Genomic DNA, 22,533 nt, shown 5'->3' with positions numbered 1-22,533 from the left:
TTAATCTTATCATTATTAGTATTATTAATTAGTATTACACATAAAATACTACGACGAGGTTATGAGCGTGTCACTTTCAAAAATAGGTTTTCGAGCGGGATAGAACTAAGGAAATTATGGGTTATAGCTATGGGGGCTATGGGTAATATTCATGGATATTGTTTGCAAGATAAACCTAGTGTTATCATCTCTGTTACGTCTACATACTTTCCTACAATATTGAATCACAATATTGATATGTAAGCATTTATACCTTATCTATTATATATTAATAGAATATCCCTGACTAGTGCTCGAGTGTATATATTGATACATGCTTGTATGCTAAATTTTGTCGTTAAACAGTTTATAATGAATCACAAATTAAATACATATATTACTGGTAAAAGGTATATGATATACATGTTTTTGGAAAGCTGGCGAAAAATCAATAACTTTTCATTTAGATATCGAATAGTTTCGATGAACGGATTAAAAGATATGATCAACTGAATTATAATTGACGTTAATTGAAAATGCTTTTGAATCTGCAATTAATATTTAAACAAATTGTTTGTAAGATTGATAAATTGGATTTTTGAATATTACCAACCGAGTAAATGAATCCTTATATAAGGTACGTCTCGTTTTGTAAACTATTGTCAAAATTGACTTTTTGAAACGACTTTGGATAACTTTTGTATGTCGATCTCGAGCATTAGGATTGTGATACACTATGACCTGACCTAGCTTGATAGACATTTATTGACCAACATATGTTTTCTAGGTTGAGATCTACGGTTATTTGATATTCTGAGTTTCGGTCACGTTTTGGTGAACAACTTTATGTGCTGCTAAGGTGAGTTTCATTTGCTCCCTTTTTAATTGCTTTTGCAATCTATATTTTTGGACTGAGAATACATGCAATGTATTTAAACGCAGTGGATACAAGTACATACTTAATTCTACGCTGAGTTTAAACCGAAAATCCCTTAGCTTTGGTAACTAGTAACTGCCAATACATAGGATATGGACTGGTGGGCACGAATAACAGTATATGGATCCATAGGGCTTGACATCCCCGTCCGAGCTAGAGCACTAGCCTTTTAACGGACGTGTGTTATTTGAGTTTAAGACACGTTGGTTTGCGTGTATTAAAACGAATGGGGTATTTATCATTATAACGTTAAAGTTTAGTTACCAGGGTGCTCTGTTATGTATAATCTATTACTAAACGTTTCTGGATGAAACAACTGAAATCTTGTGATCCACTTTTATATACAGATTATGCAAAACACTAAAACTATGAACTCACCAACCTTTGTGTTGACACTTGTTAGCATGTTTATTCTCAGGTTCCCTAGAAGTCTTCCGCTGTTTGCTTATATGTTAGACAAGCTATGTGCATGGAGTCTTACATGGCATATTTTTCAAGAGAACGTTGCATTCACCAAATCATCACCATGTATCTTATTTTGACTGCATTGTCAACAGAAGTACTATTGTAAACTATTATTTACGGTGATTGTCTATATGTAGAAATCATCAGATGTCGAAAACCTTTGATTTTATATTCATTTATGGTGTGCCTTTTCAAAAGAATGCAATGTTTACAAAACATATCATATAGAGGTCAAATACCTCACAATGAAATCGATGAATGACGTGTTCGTCCATATGGATTTGGAGCGATCGTCACAATGTGATTCTACATTGGTTGGACCAAACACATCCGTATGAACGAGCTCCAATTTCTTCAACTTAGGTGCATTCCTCGATTTTCCAAAAGTCACCTTCTTTTGCTTCCCATATACACATGGTTCGCAAAACCCAAGTTCTACTTTTTTCAAATCCTGAATTCTCCCACTCGAAACAAGCATCTTCATACCCTTCTCACTCATATGCCCGAGTCTTCGGTGCCATAGAGTTGATTCGGACTCAAAATTAACCGTAGCAACCACCGTGTCTTCATCTAACACTTCAACCATATAAAGAGTTCCCCTTTTATGTCCACGAGCCACTACACAACTACCCTTAACCACCTTCCATTGGCGGTTTTCAAAAGTAATCGCGTTACCTTCATCATCTAATTGACCAACCGAAATAAGTTTCCTTTTCAATTTAGGAATGTACCTTACGTTTTTCAAGATCCAATTAGAACCAAGAGTAGTCTTCAAAACAACATCTCCAATGCCCTCTATGTTGAGTTGCTTGTTGTCCGCCAATCTCTCCTTGCCTTGATATGAACGAAAATTCTTCATCATGCTTTTAACATGAGTAGCATGAAAAGAAGCTCCTGAATCCAAAATCCAAGGCTCCATAGAATTTTCAACACTACACAAAAGTGCATCATCACTTTCCCCTTCGGCCAAGTTTACACCTTTCGCGGAACCATTTTTGCAATTCCTTTGAAAGTGCCCTTTTTGATTGCAACCCCAACAAGTAACTTCACTTCTATCTTTCGATGAATTCCTCTTCTTAGACTTCTTCCTACCCTTCTTCTCACCGCGTTCAAATTTCCTACCCCGGTTGTCGGTACTTAACAAAGAACCGGACGTTGATTCTCCCGAGTTTCTCCTACGAGTATCTTCACCAAGAATCAAATCCCTTATGGCTTTAAACGCTAGCTTAGTAGTTCCCGTAGAGCTACTAACCACGGTAACCATACCCGACCAACTTTCCGGTAATGATGAAGGCAAGATAAGTGCTTTTAGTTCATCATCAAACTTAATCTCTACCTATTCAAGTCTTGAAACGATATTATTAAATTCATTGATATGGTCCGTTGCACTCGTACCTTCCTTCATCTTAGTATTAAACAATTGACGCATGAGAAATACCTTATTTGCAGCGGTAGGTTTCTCATACATGTTAGAGAGTGCTTTCAAGCAAGCAAACGTCGTCTTCTCATTCACAACGTTGTATGCAATGTTCTTAGCAAATGAAAGACGAATAGCACCCAAAGCTTGACGATCCAAAAGCGTCCAATTGGCATCGTCCATGCTTTCGGGCTTGGTCTCTAACAAGGGTTGGTGTAGCTTCTTTTGATACAAGTAATCTTCAATTTGCATCTTCCAAAAGCCAAAGTCTCTCCTATCGAATCGGTCGATTCTAAACTTTTCATCTTCCGCCATCGTTCCCTTAACGAAACCTTGTGCTCTAGATACCAGTTGTTAGGATATTAGGAACTAAACAACGCTAGTAATTCTAAAAGACTACTAGCCGAGTAGTGATACTATCAAGATCACTCAACCCACTTAATGAACGAAAGATAATATGCAAGAACAATAAATTGACACAAGATATAACGTGGTTATATGCAATCGTTGTGATTGCTTTAGTCCACGGACCAACTAGAGATCGTTTATTTACTGAATATTTGAGAGTGGTATATTACAATTGCATACAATGAGTTCTATATATAGAGAAAACAAGAACACCATGAAACTTCATTTGATCTTCAAGTGTGCTAGCAATCATGAAAGATAAACCAACTAGCCATGCTTTTCACCTTGTATTGGCATGATCACAGCCCTAATTTTAGGTGTAAAGTGATCAACTTTGCACCTAAAGTGAAAGGAGGCCAAAGCATGCTCGGATGTAAAGGTTGCAACTTACCAAATTGCTGTCAGACACCAGATGCGCCGCATCTGATGAGTGATGCGCCGCATCACCTGCTTTCACGACTGCAGATTCAAGAACCAGCTCCAGATGCGCCGCATCTAGAAGTGATGCGCCGCATCTCTGCCCTTTGATGCGCCATATCAGCTTGAAACGCCGCATCCAAAACCTTCGGACAATTTTGCTGCATGGATGCGCCGCATCCTTAGAGTGATGCGCCGCATTGCTCTGTTTCACGCTTCCCAAAATCTGCAAAATCCGTGCAACACTTTAACTCATCTTTTGTGGCGACATTTCCAACTTTGTTTAAATGTCTCCATACTCCAATAGTATCAACGTTATCAGGAAATATAGTACATTAATAATTAAGAAAAAGGAAGGACACATCAAGATTATCAGGAAATATAGAAATGAGAATTAAGACGTATTAATTAATTATAGTGTATGCTAAATATAAGACTGCAAACATCAAACACCAAAGTATTTTCGATTCTCACTGTAGGAGTACTTCGATATCTTCATCACCCAAACAAAGAAAAACACGGTATGAATCAAGGCCATAGCTCTACTAGGGGAAAAAAACCCGTACCCAATGGGAAAACTCGAAACTCGATTTTTTTAGGCCGGGTCCAGGGCCGGGTATTCAGATACAGAGCCGGGTATGGGTATGTTTTTAATTTTTTTTGCGGGTTATGGTTCCAGTCTGGTTTTAGATACAAACCCGTGTACTCGACTCGACTCGTATACTCGAAATTGACCCAAATACGTATACCCGACCCGTTTAAATTACAATTACAATTATAATGACGTTGAGCCTTATCACGACCCCCATTTCGGACATCGAAACGTGGCGTGATTGGTATCCCACTTATAGTTAACGATTACTAACGACGATAGCGGAAACGTTTTTATTAAAATGTACATGTACATGTTTTAGGGTTACATGTTGGGATCCAAATACATCCAAAATAAAACAAAGTACATCACTAGACAAAGTACATCATGATATATTATCAAAAAGACATCTCGACATCCTGACCACATTCCAAAAGCCAACCTGTAAAAATGGAGACTCCTATTTAGGGACCTGAGAAACACATGTTTAAAATGTCAACAATAATGTTGGTGAGATCATGGGTGTAATGTAATATATAAATGTATATACCACAAGATTTTCAAGTATTAAACAGTTGTAAACTAGTTGTGGAGCCTTCGCTTCGCGCCGGGAGCTCCGTTTTAAATGCGAGTTAAAAAAAAGTCTTTCCTTTTGTGGATCTATTTTGTAAAAAAGATTTTTTTTTCGACATCTAATATTGAAGGGTTGTTCCTTTTGTGAAAGTTACTTCTTTTAGCGTTAAAGTTAGTTGATCTATTTTGTAAAAAAAAATATTTTCGACATCTTTTGGTAGCATTGAAGGGTTGTTTCTTTTAAGAAAGTTGTTTCTTTTATCATTGGAGACAAAAAAAAATGTAGCACAGTAGTGGCCTATGTGGGTCCTACTGTTTGAGCGCATTGTAGAAGCCGGTAAAGCGTGGTGGGTGTTTTTGGTGTTAGTGATGGGATAAATAATAATTTATAATATATGTATAAAGTAGGGGGTTCGATTTGTATTTTAATGAAAGTTAGGGGTTGGTTTGTAAAAAATAAAAAATTGAATAGTACTATTCATAACAAATAAGACAAATTTTGTATATTAGTTATATTGGTAATATATTCTATATAAACATGAGCTCCCGATATCGATTTAACAATTAAAACCCCGAAATCATGTAGATTAATATCATTTTCACTTGTTTGATTTAAATGTTTTACACAAGCGAAAAAAATTAATGTTTGTATATTTGTGAAATTCTAATTATATAATTATTATTATGGGTGAGGATCCAGAGAGAACTCACATACAAAGGTGCAGATTGAGCTCAATCTGTGTAAGATTGAGCTCAATCTTTGTACAGATCAAACTCAATTTGTGAGTTCTATGAATTCTTTCACACACTTAGTTCTTTGTGGATTCATTCACTATTATATTTCCTTTGTATTTCAGCATTTCATCATTTTCCTTTTATTTATTTTTTTACTAACCAAATCATGTGTATATACTTGATACTTGAATTTACAAAAAAGCCCTTTGTGTTCTTATTTACCTCGTTTTATCTAAATCTAAATCTAAATATAAATGGTTTCTGCAGTTTCCCCCAATCTAATCTAAATTCGTTGAGACTAGTCGTGACGGAATCAGATGTACCGTTTAACAATTCTTCAATTAGTAAATAAACATGAATAATAATTTAATTAAATTCGTAATCTTATTATTATCATCTTCACAATTCGATAAGCTCAATGACGAGCTATTATTATTATTAATCGAAATCCTAATTCGTCTCCCATTAGTTAAAACCAGCCAATCTCTGTAAGTGCGTTTCATCTCGTTTTCGTTCTTTAATTTCAATTTTATCAAATGTTACATTAATCATCATAATCAGAATCATTATCCTTTCAACAATCCTTTTGCTCGTTATTATCAGTCAAACCCTAGATATCGTAACTTGATCCGTCCTTATGTCATGAGAATAGATTTGATATCTGAATCCCCCATTTTCGAGTCTCCTTGTTTTAACTTATCTTTTGTTACTTATGATAATCATGAACTAGAGCAACACGCTTTGCAATACTTACTTCGAATAACAAACAACGGATTAGTGCTGGCCTGTGTATTACTTGCACAGCTTTATGTAGTCCCGTTCCGTTAACGAAACAGTATGTTAGGTTGCCTTTGCCTCATAGTAATGTTATAACTGTTTATATCGGGTTTATCTGTTATCCACAATATGATTATATATGATGATGGAAGTATTTTGTTCCGTGCAAGGAAGATGGACCGAAGAGTACTTTATGTCGAGTTCTAGATCTGATTATGAATTGTTTTATGGATGGATTTACATGTGTCATAGTCATGTGGTAAGGAACGAGGTTTTACTTTGGAAAACCACATGAGATAAGTAAGCCATTACTATTCTTAGGGTGTCAAATCGTTTGCTTATTATCGAGTGTGGGAGCTTAAGGATTATGTTATTGGTGGGGAATGGTGGTTGTTGTTGCAAAGTTTTCATTTGGATGAAATGGAATCTAGGGCTCCAAACATTAACAAGGACTTTATGGACTTGCTTTTACCACATCCACTTAATCATGATATTGTTTTCTTCTGGTTCCATCCGTCGAGTATAATATGTGGAATAATCTTTTGAAGTTACCATGTTCTATTCAACATGTTATTAAGTTGATCAGTCTTTTGAGCCCTATGTTCTTCCCCTTCGTACTTCCTCCATGGCCTACTGCAGTCCCGAGCTAGTTAAGATCATGGTCGGTATCAATTTTACTTTTCTGTTGTCTTAGTTATGCAAGTATACTTTTTAATACCTTTATGAGTTTATCATACGATTGGTATCATATATATGGTCTAGTTGAACTTATTCGTTGCCCTTTTGTTACTGTTAAGTAGTAACACATTCATTTGACTTTGTTAACATTATAGGCTGCAATTTAGTTCTGGTTATGCATTCCTTTCAAAGCGGGCTAAATCAGAATTGGAAAGTTCTTGTAATCAGTTTTTACACAATATATATAAAATTATTATTATTATTTTTTTTTTTTTTTTGACAAAAAGTGTTTCGGATCAAACCCAACTAGTCGATTAGTATGGACATGTTATAAAGCTCTACCCAGGCCCATCTGACCTCATAATCTTGTCACGTCATTTTTACATATTTGGTGGTGTTCATCTTTTTTTCTTTTTTTCCCTAACATATTTTTCTTGTTGATCATTATTGATTATTAGATTGCGTCAACTGCCGTGTTCATGTATACTAGATTGAGTGTTTGACAAAAGTTGTAACAGTTGACCCAACAAACGATTTAAATAATGACATGATCATTTTTCATACATTTTTTTAATCTAAAATCCCACAAGGTTTTAAATTTCCGTAGACCAACCTACATTAAAAGGTCAGTTTTGGTGTTGCAGGCCTCTTTTAAATATAAAATATAGCCGACGTTCCAGTGTTGAATGTTGACATTATTGAGTACATATTCAAATTATTTTGTAAATGATATTGCTGATAGTTTTCTCAATCTAAGATTTGACCCTACATTTATATATAATTTAAATATAATACACAACCTCGACTGATATAGGTTGAAGCTTAGCCATATATAAGCCTGGCAAGTAAAAGAATTTGATACTTTAATTCTTTTAGTTTCTTAGAACCAAACTCATGCGAGTTTATAGAATGATTCCACAACCCCTCTATTTATATTTGTTATTAATAGTTTTCATATGCTGCACCATTAACCTTGTTTACGCCGAAACAAGGTGCATTGAGCAGGACCGTATAGCACTATTGCAATTCAAAAAAGGGGTTACTGACGATTACGACCTTCTGAAATCATGGAGTCATACTAACACTTCACGAGATTGCTGCCAATGGAGAGGCTTAAGTTGCAGAAATGGCACAGGTGAAGTCATTAAACTTGATCTTCCTGCAATTTTAAAAAATGGAAGTTTCCTTGGTCTCAAAGGTGAAATTGGTTCTTCGTTGCTTTCATTAAGCTCATTAATATATTTAGACCTGTGCGGAAACAGCTTTACTCGTATCCCTGAATTCATTGGTTCCTTCAAAAATTTAAAGCACCTCAACCTTGCTAACATCGAGTTTGATTCACCCAAAGTTCCCTCTCAATTAGGTAATCTTTCCAACTTACAAACTCTCGATCTTGCATTTTCATCAGTTTCAATCATCAACACAGACTGGCTTTCTCGTCTTTCATCACTCAAGTACCTAAATCTCAGTTATATAGACCTCAGTGAGTCAGTCAGCCTACTAATTAATGCCATCAGATTACCTTCCTTAGTAGAGTTGCACCTCATAAACTGTAATTTTCAGAATAATACTACTAAGTCATTTGTTAGTACAAAGACCAATTTATCTAATTCTTTCGCTGTTCTTGAACTCGGTTCTAACAATCTTCCATCATCTACAATATACCCTTGGCTATTTAACTTCAGCGGTAGTCTTATGGATGTCAACCTAGCTGGCAACGACTTACTTGGTACAATTCCTGAAGCTTTTGGTACAATTCAAAACCTCCGAACCTTAGACTTAAGCAACAATGGACTCAAAGGTGGTATCCATAGTTCGTTTAGGAACTTGGTTAACTTACGTGAACTTCATCTATCTGGGAACAATCTGAATCAAGATCTTCCCAGTTTCTTTGACAACCTTTCTGAAAGATCGTTGCAGATTCTGGATTTATATGGGAACCAACTAAGCGGTTCTTTACCAGATTTTACAAAATTCACAAGTTTGATGGAACTTTACCTTGGATTAAATCAGTTGAGTGGACCATTCCCGGAAAAATTCGAGCAAAAGTCAAATATTTTGATTCTTGATTTGGCTGATAACCGTATTAACGGATTTCTCCCTGATCTTTCTTCCTTTGCTTCCATACAAGAGTTATATTTTGAAAGAAACCTCTTAAACGGAACTTTAGGCGAAAAGTTGGGGCCACTTTCCAAGCTTGAGTCCTTGGGTGCATCTTCTAACCTTTTTCATGGTACAATTACTGAATCACATTTTACCAATCTTTCTCGTTTAGTTTACCTTGATCTTGCATACAACTCGTTAGCTTTAAATATTGATCCTGAATGGTCTCCCACATTTCAACTCCAAACCATCTCGTTATCATCGTGCAAACTCGGGAGTTCTTTCCCGGGATGGCTGAAACATCAAAAGAACTTTTCCGCACTTGATATATCTGAGACTGGAATCAATGATTCTATCCCCACATGGTTTTGGGAATCCTTAAATCCGGGTATCCTTTACTTAAATCTTTCTCTAAACCAAATCAGTGGGGCGGTACCAAATTTGACTTCGGGAAATTTACCAGTAATTGATATGAGCTCGAATAACTTGACGGGTAACATACCGTTGTTCCCTTTTGACACAGTTTCACTATCACTCAATGGCAACGGGTTCACCGGGCCGGTTTCTTTCTTGTGTAACCTGACTAAGTTAAATCTTCTTGATCTTTCTAATAACATACTTTCGGGAAAGCTTCCAAATTGCTGGAAGGACTTTGAAAGGATGACTATTCTGAACCTCGAATTTAATCAATTCACTGGGTCAATTCCTGACTCAATGGGAGCTTTAGTTCGAGTTAGTATGATGAGTTTGCGAGGCAATAGGTTGACAGGAGAGCTGCCATTGTCACTAAAGAACTGCACATCGTTGAAGCTTATTGATCTTGGAGAAAATCAACTGTCAGGAACGATACCGGAATGGATTGGTGAAAGCTTGACGATGTTGATTGTTCTTAGCCTACAATCAAATTGGTTCAATGGAGCCGTTCCTACAAGCTTATGTAAGCTCGAGAATATTCAGATTTTGGACCTCTCGGTTAACAAACTCTCCGAGACCATCCCGAAGTGTCTCAATAACATTTCGGCGATGACCCTAAAGCAAAACAGTAGCCCCGAAGCAAATATCGAATTCACTGCAATCGGTTTATCCCGACTAACATCCAGATCCCAATATTTGTTCAAAGCATTACTCCTATGGAAAGGAAAGCAAACCACGTACCAAAACACATTGGGTCTAGTCGTTAGCCTTGATCTTTCTAGCAATAGATTAACCGGCGAGGTACCAGGTGAGATCTCCAGTCTTTTGTCTCTGATCGCATTGAACCTTTCAAGAAATGGGTTAACCGGACCAATACCAAAAGACATTGGTCAACTAAGATGGTTGGATTTTCTTGATTTATCAAGAAACAATCTGATGGGCGTAATCCCTACAAGTCTTTCACAGTTGAGTAATCTCGGCGTCTTGGATTTGTCGTTTAACAACTTGTCAGGAAGAATTCCAAAAAGCACGCAGTTACAGAGCTTTGAAGTGGCGTCATATACTGGAAATTTCGCACTTTGTGGGGTTCCGTTACCCATTGGATGCCCAGGGGATGAGGCAACAGGTAGTAAGCCTAGGGATGAAGGTGTTGCAGAACAAGAATATGAAGACAAGTTGATAAGTAAAGGATTTTTTGTTAGCATTGCGGTTGGTTTTGCTTTCGGGGTTTTGGGTTTTTATTGCTCATTGGCTTTTATCGATTCTTGGAGATATGCATTTTTTGGGTTTTTTTACCATAGTCGGAAATTGGGTTCTTGTAACAATCGAGATTATCCTCATTAAGATCCATAGGCGAGCGAGTATGTCGTTTGATTATTAATTTTGTACTAAAGAAAGAGATACAGAAATAAAAGATTAACAAAAGGTATATATAAAGGGTGCATCAACATAATCAGGGAACATAAAAATAAGAATCGAGACGTATTATATATAAGTACTAAATACTGTATATAAGTCCATTTATACTTTTTTACAATAAAAATATATTTTTAAAGTGTTAATGTAGTTCATGTTGATTATATGTATTTGTGTGATTGAGAATTATGTAAATGTTGTATTTTCATTCTTATATATTATCTATCCTCTCTTTTTATTCATATCTACGAGATTTCTTATAGATTAGGCTATTTTATAGATTAGGTTTTTTTTTACAACAAAGATATATTTTTAGTGTGTTAATGTAGTTCATGTTGATTATTCATATCTTTGTAAATTTTTGTATGTCCATAATCTCTCTATCCATATCCATTCTCAACTGTTTTGTTATTTTTCAGAACCCTAAAATCAACCGTACTATCACTTGTTGTTGCTGCTCCTGCAATCCTTGTGATTCTATAACAGTACTAACCGTTGCTAATTGCCAATGGTTTCTCTTGCGTATTCATCTGCAAATCTCGTTGCTGCCGATCAATTTCGTCCTGCCAATCCCTTCTTCTACTACCAACCGCTTAACTGTCAGTTTTTTCCCTTTTTAAATTCAATCTATTTCAGATTGCCTTTTATAGTTTTATGTATATGTATATGTATATATATGCTTTGAACTCTCACATTTTATGTGTATATAGATTTCTACTTCACCTGATCATTGCGTTTCGCCTGTTTTTTACAGATTTGTTAATACCGATTAACTGTACAGTAATTCATAATAAATTAATCACTAGTTTTTTTTTTTATCTGCGTGTGATGTATATGTATATGATATGTGATTACAGTTCTTACCTGTGTATAAGTACATATTGTTCATAGTTGTTATAGTTTTACAGATATTTGTAATCATACTTGTATCTGCTGTTGTGGAAGCAGAGTTGCAGGGTCAATTACAAAGAAAATGTGAGTTTGGGTACACAAATGCTCACCAACGTGTAAAAAATTATGCCTAACTTCTTGACTATAAATCAATTTGAGAAAAGCCCCAACTAAAAAGGACATAAATAGACTTCGATTTTTTTCAGGCACTGCGAATCCTTTGTTATCTCGGGTACATTTTGGTCAACGGTCATGTAGTTTTGTTTATATCTTGTTGCTATAGACAAGAGTTGTAACATTTGAACCAACAAATGATTTAAATAATGATATGTATCATTTTTCGTATATTTTTAAATAAAATACCACAAGGTTTTAAATTTCCGCAGACCAACCTATATGAAAAGGACTTTTTTGTTGTTGCAGGCCTCTTCTAAATATTAAAAATAGCCGAAGTTCCAGTGCCAAATGTTGACATTATTGAGTACATATTCAAAATTATATTTGTAAATGATATATATTGCTGATAGTTTTCTTAAATTAAGGGTTGACCCTACATATATAATAAGACATAACCTTAAATGATACCAGGTTGAGACTTAAACATTATATAAACCTGGTAAGTAAAAGCATTTGATACTATAAGCCTTTTTATCTTCTTAAAACCAAATTCAGCACTCATGCAATTTAATATAATGATTCCACAACCCCTCTCTTTGTATTTGTTAGTATCAATTTTCATATGCAGCAGCATTAACCTTGTTTCTGCTATTCCCAGAAGAAACTACGCCGAAACAAGGTGCGCTGAGCAGGACCGAATAGCACTCTTGCAATTCAAAAAAGGGGTTACGGACGATTACGCCCTCCTTAACTCATGGAGGGATTCTAATGCTTCACGAGATTGCTGCCAATGGAGAGGTGTAAGTTGCAGAAATGGCACAGGTGAAGTCATTAAACTTGTTCTTCCTGGATTTTTGTCTGAAGACGATGTAAGTTTCCTTGGTCTCAAAGGTGAAATAGATTCTTCGTTGCTTTCATTAAGATCGTTAGAAAATTTAGACCTGAGCGGAAACAGCTTCACTCGTATCCCCGAGTTCATTGGTTCCTTCAAGAATTTGAAGTACCTAAACTTTGCTGACATCGAGTTTGATTCACCCGAAGTTCCACCTCAATTAGGTAATCTTTCAAACTTACAGACTCTCGATCTTACAGATTCATCAGTTTCAATCAAGAACACAGAGTGGCTTTCTCGTCTTTCCTCACTCAAGTACCTAAATCTTAGTTATATTGACCTCAGTGAGTCAGTAAACCTACTAAATAATGCCATCGTATTACCTTCCTTAGTAGAGTTGCACCTCGTAAACTGTTATCTTCCGAATAATAGTGCCAAGTCATTTGTTAGTACAGTGACCAATTTATCGTATTCTTTCGCTGTTCTTGATATCAATTCTAACAATCTTCCATCCTCTACAATATACCCTTGGTTATTTAACTTCAGCGCGAGTCTTACGGATATCAACCTATATGACAACGAGTTACTTGGTACAATTCCTGAAGCTTTTGGTACAATTCAAAACCTCCAAACCTTAGACTTGACCAACAATGGACTCGAAGGTGGTATCCCGAGATCATTTAGGAACTTGGTCAACTTACGTGAACTTCTTCTATCTGGGAACAATCTGAATCAAGATCTTCCCAGTTTCTTCGACAACCTTTTTGAAAGAACGTTGAAGGTTATGCATTTATCAGGGAACCAACTAAGTGGTTCTTTACCCGATTTTACAGAATTCACAGCTTTGAAGGAACTATACCTAGTATCAAATCAGTTGAGTGGATCATTCCCGGAAAAATTCGAGCAAAAATCAAATCTTTTGATTCTTGATTTGGCTGATAACCGTATTAACGGATTTCTCCCTAATCTTTCTTCTTTTGCTTCCTTACGGGAGTTATATTTTGAAAGAAACCTCTTAAACGGAACTTTAGCTGAAAAGTTGGGCCCACTTTCCAAGCTTGAATTCTTGGGTGCATCTTCTAACCTTTTTCATGGTACAATCACTGAATCACATGTTACCAATCTTTCTCGTTTAATTTACCTTGATCTTGCATATAACTCTTTAGCTTTAGATATTGATCCTGAATGGTCTCCGACTTTTCAACTCGACATCATCTCGTTATCTTCATGCAAACTCGGGAGTTCTTTCCCGGGATGGCTAAAAAATCAAAAGAACTATTCCGTACTTGATATATCTAATGCTGAAATAGTTGATTCTGTTCCCACTTGGTTCTGGGAATCTTTAAATCTGGTGGGTATTGGTTATTTAAATCTTTCTCTAAACCAAATCAGTGGGACGGTACCAAATTTGATTTCGGTGAATATACCAAATTTGAGTTTGGGGAATTCACCAATGATTGATATCAGCTCGAATAACTTCACAGGTAACATACCTTTATTTCCTTTTGACACCGTTTCACTATCACTCAATGATAACATGTTCACTGGGTCTATTGCTTCCTTGTGTAACCTGACTAAGTTAGATATCGTTGATCTTTCAAATAACAAACTTTCGGGAAAGCTTCCGAATTGCTGGAAGGAAATCTATCGGATATATGTTCTGAACCTCGAATTTAACCAATTCACTGGGACAATTCCTGACTCAATGGGAGCTCTAGTTTATACTGGTATGATGAGTTTGCGAGGCAATAGATTAACAGGAGAGCTGCCATTGTCGCTAAAGAACTGCACATCGTTGCAGCTTCTTGATCTTGGAGAAAATCAACTGTCAGGAACGATACCGGCATGGGTTGGTGAAAGCTTGTCGATGTTGATTGTTCTTAGCCTATCATCAAATCGTTTCAATGGAAACGTTCCTACAAGCTTATGTAAGCTCAAGAATATGCAGATTTTAGACCTATCGGTTAATAATTTTTCCGGGGCCATCCCGAATTGTCTCAATAATGTTTCGGCGATGGCCTTAAAAGAAAAGATTAGCCCAGATGCAAGTATCGAGTACAATGACGTCGGTTTAGCCGGAACCCGACTAACAACCAGAGCCCGTTATGTGTTCAAAGCATTGCTGCAATGGAAAGGAAAGGAAACCACGTACCAAAAGACGTTGGGTCTAGTCGTTAGCCTTGATCTTTCTAGCAATAGATTAACCGGTGAGATACCAGGTGAAATCACAAGTCTTTTGTCTCTAGTCGCCTTGAACCTTTCAAGAAACGTGTTAACCGGACAAATACCTAAAGACATTGGTCGACTGAGACAGTTGGATTTCCTTGATTTATCGAGAAACAATCTGATTGGTGCAATCCCTACAAGCCTTTCACAGTTGAGTAATCTCGGCGTCTTGGATTTGTCGTTTAACAACTTGTCAGGAAGAATTCCGAAAAGCACACAGTTACAGAGCTTTGACGTGGCGTCATATACTGGAAATCCAGCACTTTGTGGGCTCCCATTGCCCAATGGATGCCCAGGTGATGAGGCAAGAGGTAGTAGTCCTAAGCATGAAGATATTGCTGAACAAGAATTTGATGACAAGATTACAAGTAAAGAATTTTATGCTAGCATTTTGTCTGGTTTTGTTTTTGGGTTTTGTAGTTTTTGTGGCTCGTTGGCTCTCATTAATTCTTGGAGATGTGCATTTTTTGGGTTTTTTACAATTGTCGGTAATAGGGTTCTTGTAACAATCCAGATTATCTTCATCAAGATCGAGAGGCGACGTTGCAACAGCTTATGAGAATGCGGCCCCATAACGTTGATTAATTAACAGCATCACTAACATTAATCTCCTTTGCAGTAACGAGAAACTCCATTGCACATGAGGCTGCAGGACTATTATGACCATGCATTTTTATGAGGATCAACTCATCTAATGAGTTATGTTTATAAATAATTTGGACATGGGTGTTAATTCTTTTGTTAAATAATTTATGGATTTGGTATGTACTTATATTTTAGTTATACTGCAGTTTCACTCTAGAGTGAATGGTATGTATGAAGTGTTTAATTAGCCTTAAACTTTGATATTGTAACTACTGTAATTTTACTTTAAGGGTGACCATTTTGTGTATTGCAGTTTTATATATATAATACGTAGTAGAATATCTGACCAAATTGAAGTAACCAACAATGAAGTCCGTCTGTGCATATTAATACATTTACTCCGCAATGCGCGGATCTCCCCAAACCTCGTTAAAACTAATACTCTGTATATATTATGTATAGTGTACAAAATATTAAAATTGATATTGCCAGGTAACTTTAGTTACTCTTCAAGTCCTCCATCAAATATGTTGTGATATGTTCTTCCTTCCTCCTCTAATATTGACTGTTATCTAACTTGTCTAGTTTCTGGCAGCCACATATAAAACAAAATACAGTAAATTTAGGGGCCTCTTAAAAGGTGTGCGAGTGTGCCTGGTCCAAACTTTTCGAAGGTTCTAAAATTTTTGAAGGGCCTAAATTTTTGAAACATCCATATATTATTCTTTCCATGATTGAATTTAAAAATACATCAATTCTAAAATAGTTTTGCGCAATTAATAGAAAAGTTGGAGACCAACTCAAAGATTATGAAGAAGAAAAAAAGATATGTGCAAATCACGTTAATTGATGGTGTATTAAGTTTTTACTCATGTAAACGTGTTCAATGATCATTTGATAATTTAATTAAGAGTGGTAACGGATTGACGTCGATAACTAGTGATAATGATATTTTGGAGAGTATTGATTATAAAGAGTTTCAACAACTTTTTCTTAAAAAGCTAGGAGTGTCGTTTTGATTAAAGAAATAGTTGTTTTCACAAGCTAGGAGTGTTGCCTTAGTTAAAGAATAGTTTAAATATAATGATATGACAACTATTCGGTTTCTTTGAGAATTTTTTGTATGTTAATTGCTCTTCGTAAGATTGAAGTAGCATCTAACTATAAAACCGCTTTGCATCCCTAGGACACAGCCATTTTGAACATCTCTATCCAAAAGGAATAATGTATAATGAAACAATATGAATTTCATATTGTTTGGGTACCTTTTTCTAATTAGGCAGGTCTAGCTCTAAAGAATGATATTCCATGATATTCCCTCAAGCATAACATTCCTACTGATTTATGGAATCCAATTCCCTTAAGAAATAGAACGCAACTCTTGGCTAAAGTGATTGTGACAAATACCAGACCCTGTGCTCTACAAAAAGAAGTTGTCGAACAGAGTAATTCAACGTTCGGTCAGTACCTAAAATACAAAATCATTATGGGCTCCGGATTGTCACACGAAGCTGCAGATACACAACAACACATTGGAGTATCGTCCACGGAAGCCGAGTCACAAGCTCATGAAAACCATCATGATAAGAAAACAACAGTTACATCTACAAGCACACAGTTGAGTAACTTACCTCATGACTATGAAGCCATTTTAAAGGATGCAGATACTGTGGTTGACAAGTCATCAATTGACCAGCTCTATGCTGGTGTATTCTTGAACAAAAAGAGAAAGGTAGTCTTGTTTCAATCTAAATCTCATTAGTTTTTTTTTATAGTTTTCCTATTTCAATTTTCGAATGTTTTTTATTTAAAATTAGTCATCCTACATGAAAGTTGACTATCTTTGCTGTAAATAAACTGTTGGATCATGTAAATAGTCGAGCCAATATATGCAGTTTGGGTAACATGTCAAAATTGGATAGCGTTAGACATGGACACTAACCTTTTTTTTAACAACAAATAAACACACACACACCATTTTTTTCTACACGGAACTCGAACTCACAACTTCATGATTAATTAGATCTCTTGATTCCATTAGGCCAGAAGCCCTTTGGTCACTAACACCTTTTTTAGTTGAAAATAATGTTTTAAAATGATTTAAAAAACAAAATTAATATCTAACTGCTATAATAAAGTTAATATAACTCATATCAAGTCCATCTATCAGTAGATAGATCGAAATATTGTGCGTTATTTTCGTTTTTGCTTTCTAGCAAAAAGGCGAAAAGTATTCTCATATGCACTATTATTTTTGGACGAAGCAGAAGTATTGGGTTGACAATGTATCGCATGCCAACTGCTTCATGGTGTTTGCACGAGATCTCTCCATCACCTGGGGCGAAGACAATCGTTATTGGCAATGGCCCAACATCAAAGAAACAAGGTGACTTTATTCATAACTGAAATTGATCTAAAGGGTCAGGTCATCAGTTTGGGAACATGACACATGACAGTGAAACTATATCATTTAATGTAAATTTGAACATATTTATTTATCAGATTAGTAAAGTAACAAAGCATTAAACAAATGGTTGACTTTACAACGGATCAAGTTGGCTAATTTTCTGCACTAAGTTAACTTTAATAATTCATTTTGAATAAACCACTGTACAAGGTTGTATGACTACTACACACTATAAAAGGGTAAAAGGTAAAAGGTTTTCCCTCTTCGGGCTACCTAAGATCGAGAGCGAGTAATCCGACCTCGTACTGATGTACGCAGCCCAACATGATTACTCCCTGGCTGTTTCCAACCCTTCTTTGGTCACCACAAAGTATTCATCCTAGACAGGATTCGAACTTGAGATCTATTCCAAGGAACTTAGGACGCCAACCACAAAATATCAGTACTACACACTCTATATTTATATATATACACAGTACAGTAAGGGGATTGTCGCTTTCGATCTTTTGGACATGTTTTCCCCATTCGATGAGTTCCTTCTTATATCTTAATTTATAGTTGACAAATACATATTGAAAGAATTTCAAAAGTGTTGTCACTAAAATACAAATTTCCCTTATTAATGCAGTGAAGTGGTAATAGATGCTGCTGAAATACTAAATGTTTGCTGGTTGGAAATTCATGGAAGATTCGAAATGACCAAATTAACACCAGGAATCAAGTATGAGGTTGTGTTTGTAGTGATGCTGAAAGATCCTGCTTATGGGTGGGAAGTTCCAGTTAATATCAGACTCACTCTACCAGATGGAAATAAACAACAACATAAAGAATACTTGATGGAAAAGCCAAGATCCAGGTGGTTTGAGATCCCGGTGGGCGAGTTTATAGCAGAAGAAAGGGGAGGATGTGTTGAGTTTTCCTTGTATGAGTATGAAGGCGGAGTTTGGAAGAGAGGTTTACTTGTGAAAGGTGCGGCCATAAGACCGAAAATTTGAAACTTTATTAGTCGAATTAAATACGAGTATCAACATCTAATAATAAGATTTCATATTAGACTCATGTTTGAATAAAACACTTACCTCTTACCATGGTAATGTTGCTTCATAATAAGATAAAGTTCTGATGTCTTCACAGTAGTTTTCTACTTTCCATTTGAGATAGCTATGAACATGAATATGAATATGAATATGAATATGAATATGAATATGAATATGAATATGAATATGAATATGAACTAGAGGTAGTACTATGAAAGAATTACACCAAAAGTATAAGTGGCAATTTTTGGTACTTACTGAAATGGGTTGGTCGGCCAAAACAGTATTAGTATTATTCATAAAATGATTTAGGAGGTTCTCATGCATTTCAACTGGCCGGTTTGACCTGTTTCTTTTTAGCTGATTACTCCGTATTTCTTTGCCAACTTGAATTTCTAGAGAAACAATGCTTGAATCAATCTTATCTGTATGTAAATGGGTAGATATTACTACCTCAAGTATCCATCACATACATGCATTCTCCTCCAGGGTGGCAACAAGCTAGACGAGGATAATAAATTATAGTGTAGGCTTCTGTGGTTTACGTGTAATTACACCGATAGTCCTTATGTTTTTGAAAATACATGGATCATCTCTTACTTTCTACCAACTAAACAAGGCCAGTCTTTGAGTCTAACACTCGTTATATATAATAGCTCGTTAAATAATATTCATCATATGGTTTCATCAACTTTTCCAAAAAATATCTGTTTCTAAGCATCGACAGATACTTGTTATTGCAAAATCGAAGACGAAAGAGATAAATAAACACTAAAATTACAATCGACTTAAACAGAGAAACATCGGTTGGTTAGGGGAGATCGAGCATGATCTCCCCTTAGCAATGGATCGTCAACACAGTAACCCTAATGGATGCATGTAAACTGATATATATACACACACACACACACACACACACACACACACACACACACACACACACATATATATATATATATATATATATATATATATATATATATATATATATATATATATATATATATATAGACCTAGGCTTGAGTCACCCAAATGGGCCTATGAACATTATGACCCAACAGTCACATATCACATATGCTCCTGTAATTGATCAGTTTCACACGTGTATTACTTTCAATGTGTACAACATAATGATAAACGTTAATAAATTATTCGCCCAGCGAAGGTAATATAAAATATGCATCAACAAATTCCCCCTCGTTGCTGGCGAATCGCTGTAAACACCTTTTGCAATTTTCGATCACATAGTGATGTCGTGTGGAATGGGTTGTTACATTAGGATACACTTTCAACTTGTAGTATTTTTACTTACGATCCTCACAATGGTCAATGTAAAACCATTGAGCTTCCACATGAGACAAGTGAGCCATTACAATTCTTAAGGCTGTCAAATTGATACGGTCTATTCGAGTCGACCGTTAACTCCAGTGATAGAAGCCAATTTGAAATGGCTAATCTTCCAAGAACAATAGATTAAGAAGAGAGTCTTTGGACTAAACCAAACTTTTCATAATCAAACAAACCAAAAGTACATACTTATACTCTAAAACAACGGTTACTGACTAGGTAAAAATAACTTCTAATAACTACTAATAATGCATGCATAACAATTAATAAACTACAATGCAAAATAACGAATAACTTAGTGCATGAATGGAAACGTAGGGAAGCATGTATGATCTACGTGTCTGATCATAACCCACTGTCCACATGTACAAACAGTGGCGGAAGCAGCAAATTTTTTCACAGGGGGCGAATTTTTTTTTAAAGCGTAGCAATTTTTAGGGCAAAATATGGAGATTTTTGAGCAAAATTTGAACGTTTTTGAGCAAAATTTGGAAATTTTTGAGCAAAATTTAGAGGTTTTGGGGCAAAATATGGAGGCTTTTGGGGCAAATTATGGAGAGTTATGGGCAAAATAAAAAATTCACCCAGGGCAAAATCGAAAAATTCAAAAATTTTACACTAAAAATTGCAAATTCACTTGGGGCGACTGCCCCCCTCTACCCCTTAATATTAACGCCCATGCGTATAAACATATCTATCTATGCTACTTCTTTAACCGTTTTCTTTGACCCTTGTTCGTATCACAAATGGTTTGCTTAGGTATGCTAATTTTTCTTGGGAAGATTTGAGTTATCGAGTGTGGGAGCTTAAGGATTATGGTAATGGTAGGGAATGTTAAAATTCAATGCAAATTTAGAATAATATAAAATTAGTAAATGTATATGGGTAAAATATCTAGATATTAATATGTATATGAAAAATATCCAGATATTAAAATGTAAAGAAAAATCTAGATATTTATATGTGTAAGAAATATCTAGATATTTATATGTATAAAAATATCTAGATATTTATAAATATTCATGAAAATATCTAGTTTCTAGAAACTTCCATGGAGTAGTATAAATATAGGTGATAGGTTCATTTGTGTAAGGTGTGAGTAAGTTGTGAAAAGAGTGAGTTGAGAAGTAGAGAAGAAGTGAGAAAAGTGTGAGTAGAGAAGAAAAGCTTGTAAGTAAGTAATATTGTAATTGTATTTTGTATTAATAAAAGTGTTCTTTGTTAAGTTTCCCGGTTAAGCCTTAGTTTGTGTTTAAGTTCTTAGTGCACTTGTGTTGTTCTTATTATATGGTCGGCTCTGCCGCCTAAGTGATACATGGCCGGTTATACCGCCTAAATGATATATGGTCGACACTGTCGCCTAAGTACTATTGTGCACTAAGAATTCATAAAATTAAAGGCTAATCAACGTCAAAGTGTTTGTGTAGTTAGTCTAGTATAGTCTAGATCCTCTATAGTGGGTGTGTTGGGCTCGTCGAAGCTTCCAACAATTGGTATCAGAGCGGATCGTTCGGGACCATCTCTAGTGGAGGAAATCATCGGTAAACTTTGGACGTTTACATCGACTTGTTTTCACCAAGGCTCTAAGGGAGATTCTGTCGGAGCACAGTTAGGAACTGTGAAAGCTCATCGATCTGGGACCAAGCTTATTGGACGTTGGACGTCATAATGGCAGATCTTGCAAGTACGAGCACTGGAATCAAGAGTCTCAATAACCACAACTATGGTTATTGGCGGACTTGCATAGAATCCTACCTACAAGGACAGGATTTATGGGAAATAGTTGCTGGCAGTGACACAACGCTTCCACCGAAAGAAAATGCCGAAGCCTTGAGAAAATGGAACATCAAGGCCGGGAAGGCTTTATTTATATTGAAGACTACAATCGAGGAGGATCTATTGGAGCACATCCGTGACGAGAAAACACCAAAGGCAGCTTGGGAAACTTTTGAAAAATTATTTTCAAAGAAGAATGAAGCACGCCTCCAGCTCTTGGAAAATGAACTCGTAGTTATCTCACAAGGAAGTCTATCTATTTCTCAGTATTTCACCATGGTGAAATCTATTTGTCGTGAGATATCTCAACTTGCTCCTGAAGAGAAAGTGAGTGATGCAAGGATGAAGAGAATTATCATCCACGGCTTAAGATCCGAGTATAATGGATTTATAGCAGCTGTGAG

At 35.8% G+C, this 22,533-nt stretch overlaps 3 protein-coding genes and 1 pseudogene across 3 annotated transcripts; all 4 read left to right on the top strand.

The window, feature by feature from the left end:
* Nucleotides 1-5,877: 5,877 nt before the first annotated feature.
* Nucleotides 5,878-21,191, top strand: LOC139859180 (uncharacterized; annotated as a pseudogene).
* On the top strand, nt 7,888-10,996 carry LOC139857800 (receptor-like protein EIX2). The gene has a single exon (XM_071846638.1). The coding sequence runs from the start codon at nt 7,888-7,890 to the stop codon at nt 10,837-10,839; it is 2,952 nt and encodes a 983-aa protein (XP_071702739.1). The 3' UTR covers nt 10,840-10,996.
* LOC139857768 (receptor-like protein EIX2) lies at nt 12,371-15,846 on the top strand. Its single transcript, XM_071846604.1, has one exon. The coding sequence runs from the start codon at nt 12,480-12,482 to the stop codon at nt 15,534-15,536; it is 3,057 nt and encodes a 1,018-aa protein (XP_071702705.1). The 5' UTR covers nt 12,371-12,479; the 3' UTR covers nt 15,537-15,846.
* On the top strand, nt 17,002-19,100 carry LOC139857769 (lectin-like). The gene is made up of 3 exons (XM_071846606.1): nt 17,002-17,294; nt 17,830-17,948; nt 18,598-19,100. The coding sequence occupies exons 1-3, from the start codon at nt 17,049-17,051 to the stop codon at nt 18,962-18,964; spliced, it is 732 nt and encodes a 243-aa protein (XP_071702707.1). The 5' UTR covers nt 17,002-17,048; the 3' UTR covers nt 18,965-19,100.
* Nucleotides 21,192-22,533: the final 1,342 nt, after the last annotated feature.

The sequence above is a fragment of the Rutidosis leptorrhynchoides genome, chromosome 7 (genome assembly GCF_046630445.1).
Source record: "Rutidosis leptorrhynchoides isolate AG116_Rl617_1_P2 chromosome 7, CSIRO_AGI_Rlap_v1, whole genome shotgun sequence".
Lineage (NCBI taxonomy): Eukaryota > Viridiplantae > Streptophyta > Magnoliopsida > Asterales > Asteraceae > Rutidosis > Rutidosis leptorrhynchoides.
The sequence above is the reverse complement of the archived record's forward strand: the minus strand, read 5'-3'. Positions and strand labels throughout refer to the sequence as shown.

Coding starts and splice junctions, on each gene's coding strand:
- LOC139857800 (XM_071846638.1), top strand. CDS start 7,888: ATGATTCCACAACCCCTCTATTTATATTTGTTATTAATAGTTTTCATA.
- LOC139857769 (XM_071846606.1), top strand. CDS start 17,049: ATGGGCTCCGGATTGTCACACGAAGCTGCAGATACACAACAACACATT. Junction 17,295..17,829: donor TCTTGAACAAAAAGAGAAAG/GTAGTCTTGTTT, acceptor TGGACGAAGCAG/AAGTATTGGGTTGACAATGT. Junction 17,949..18,597: donor CCCAACATCAAAGAAACAAG/GTGACTTTATTC, acceptor TTATTAATGCAG/TGAAGTGGTAATAGATGCTG.
- LOC139857768 (XM_071846604.1), top strand. CDS start 12,480: ATGCAATTTAATATAATGATTCCACAACCCCTCTCTTTGTATTTGTTA.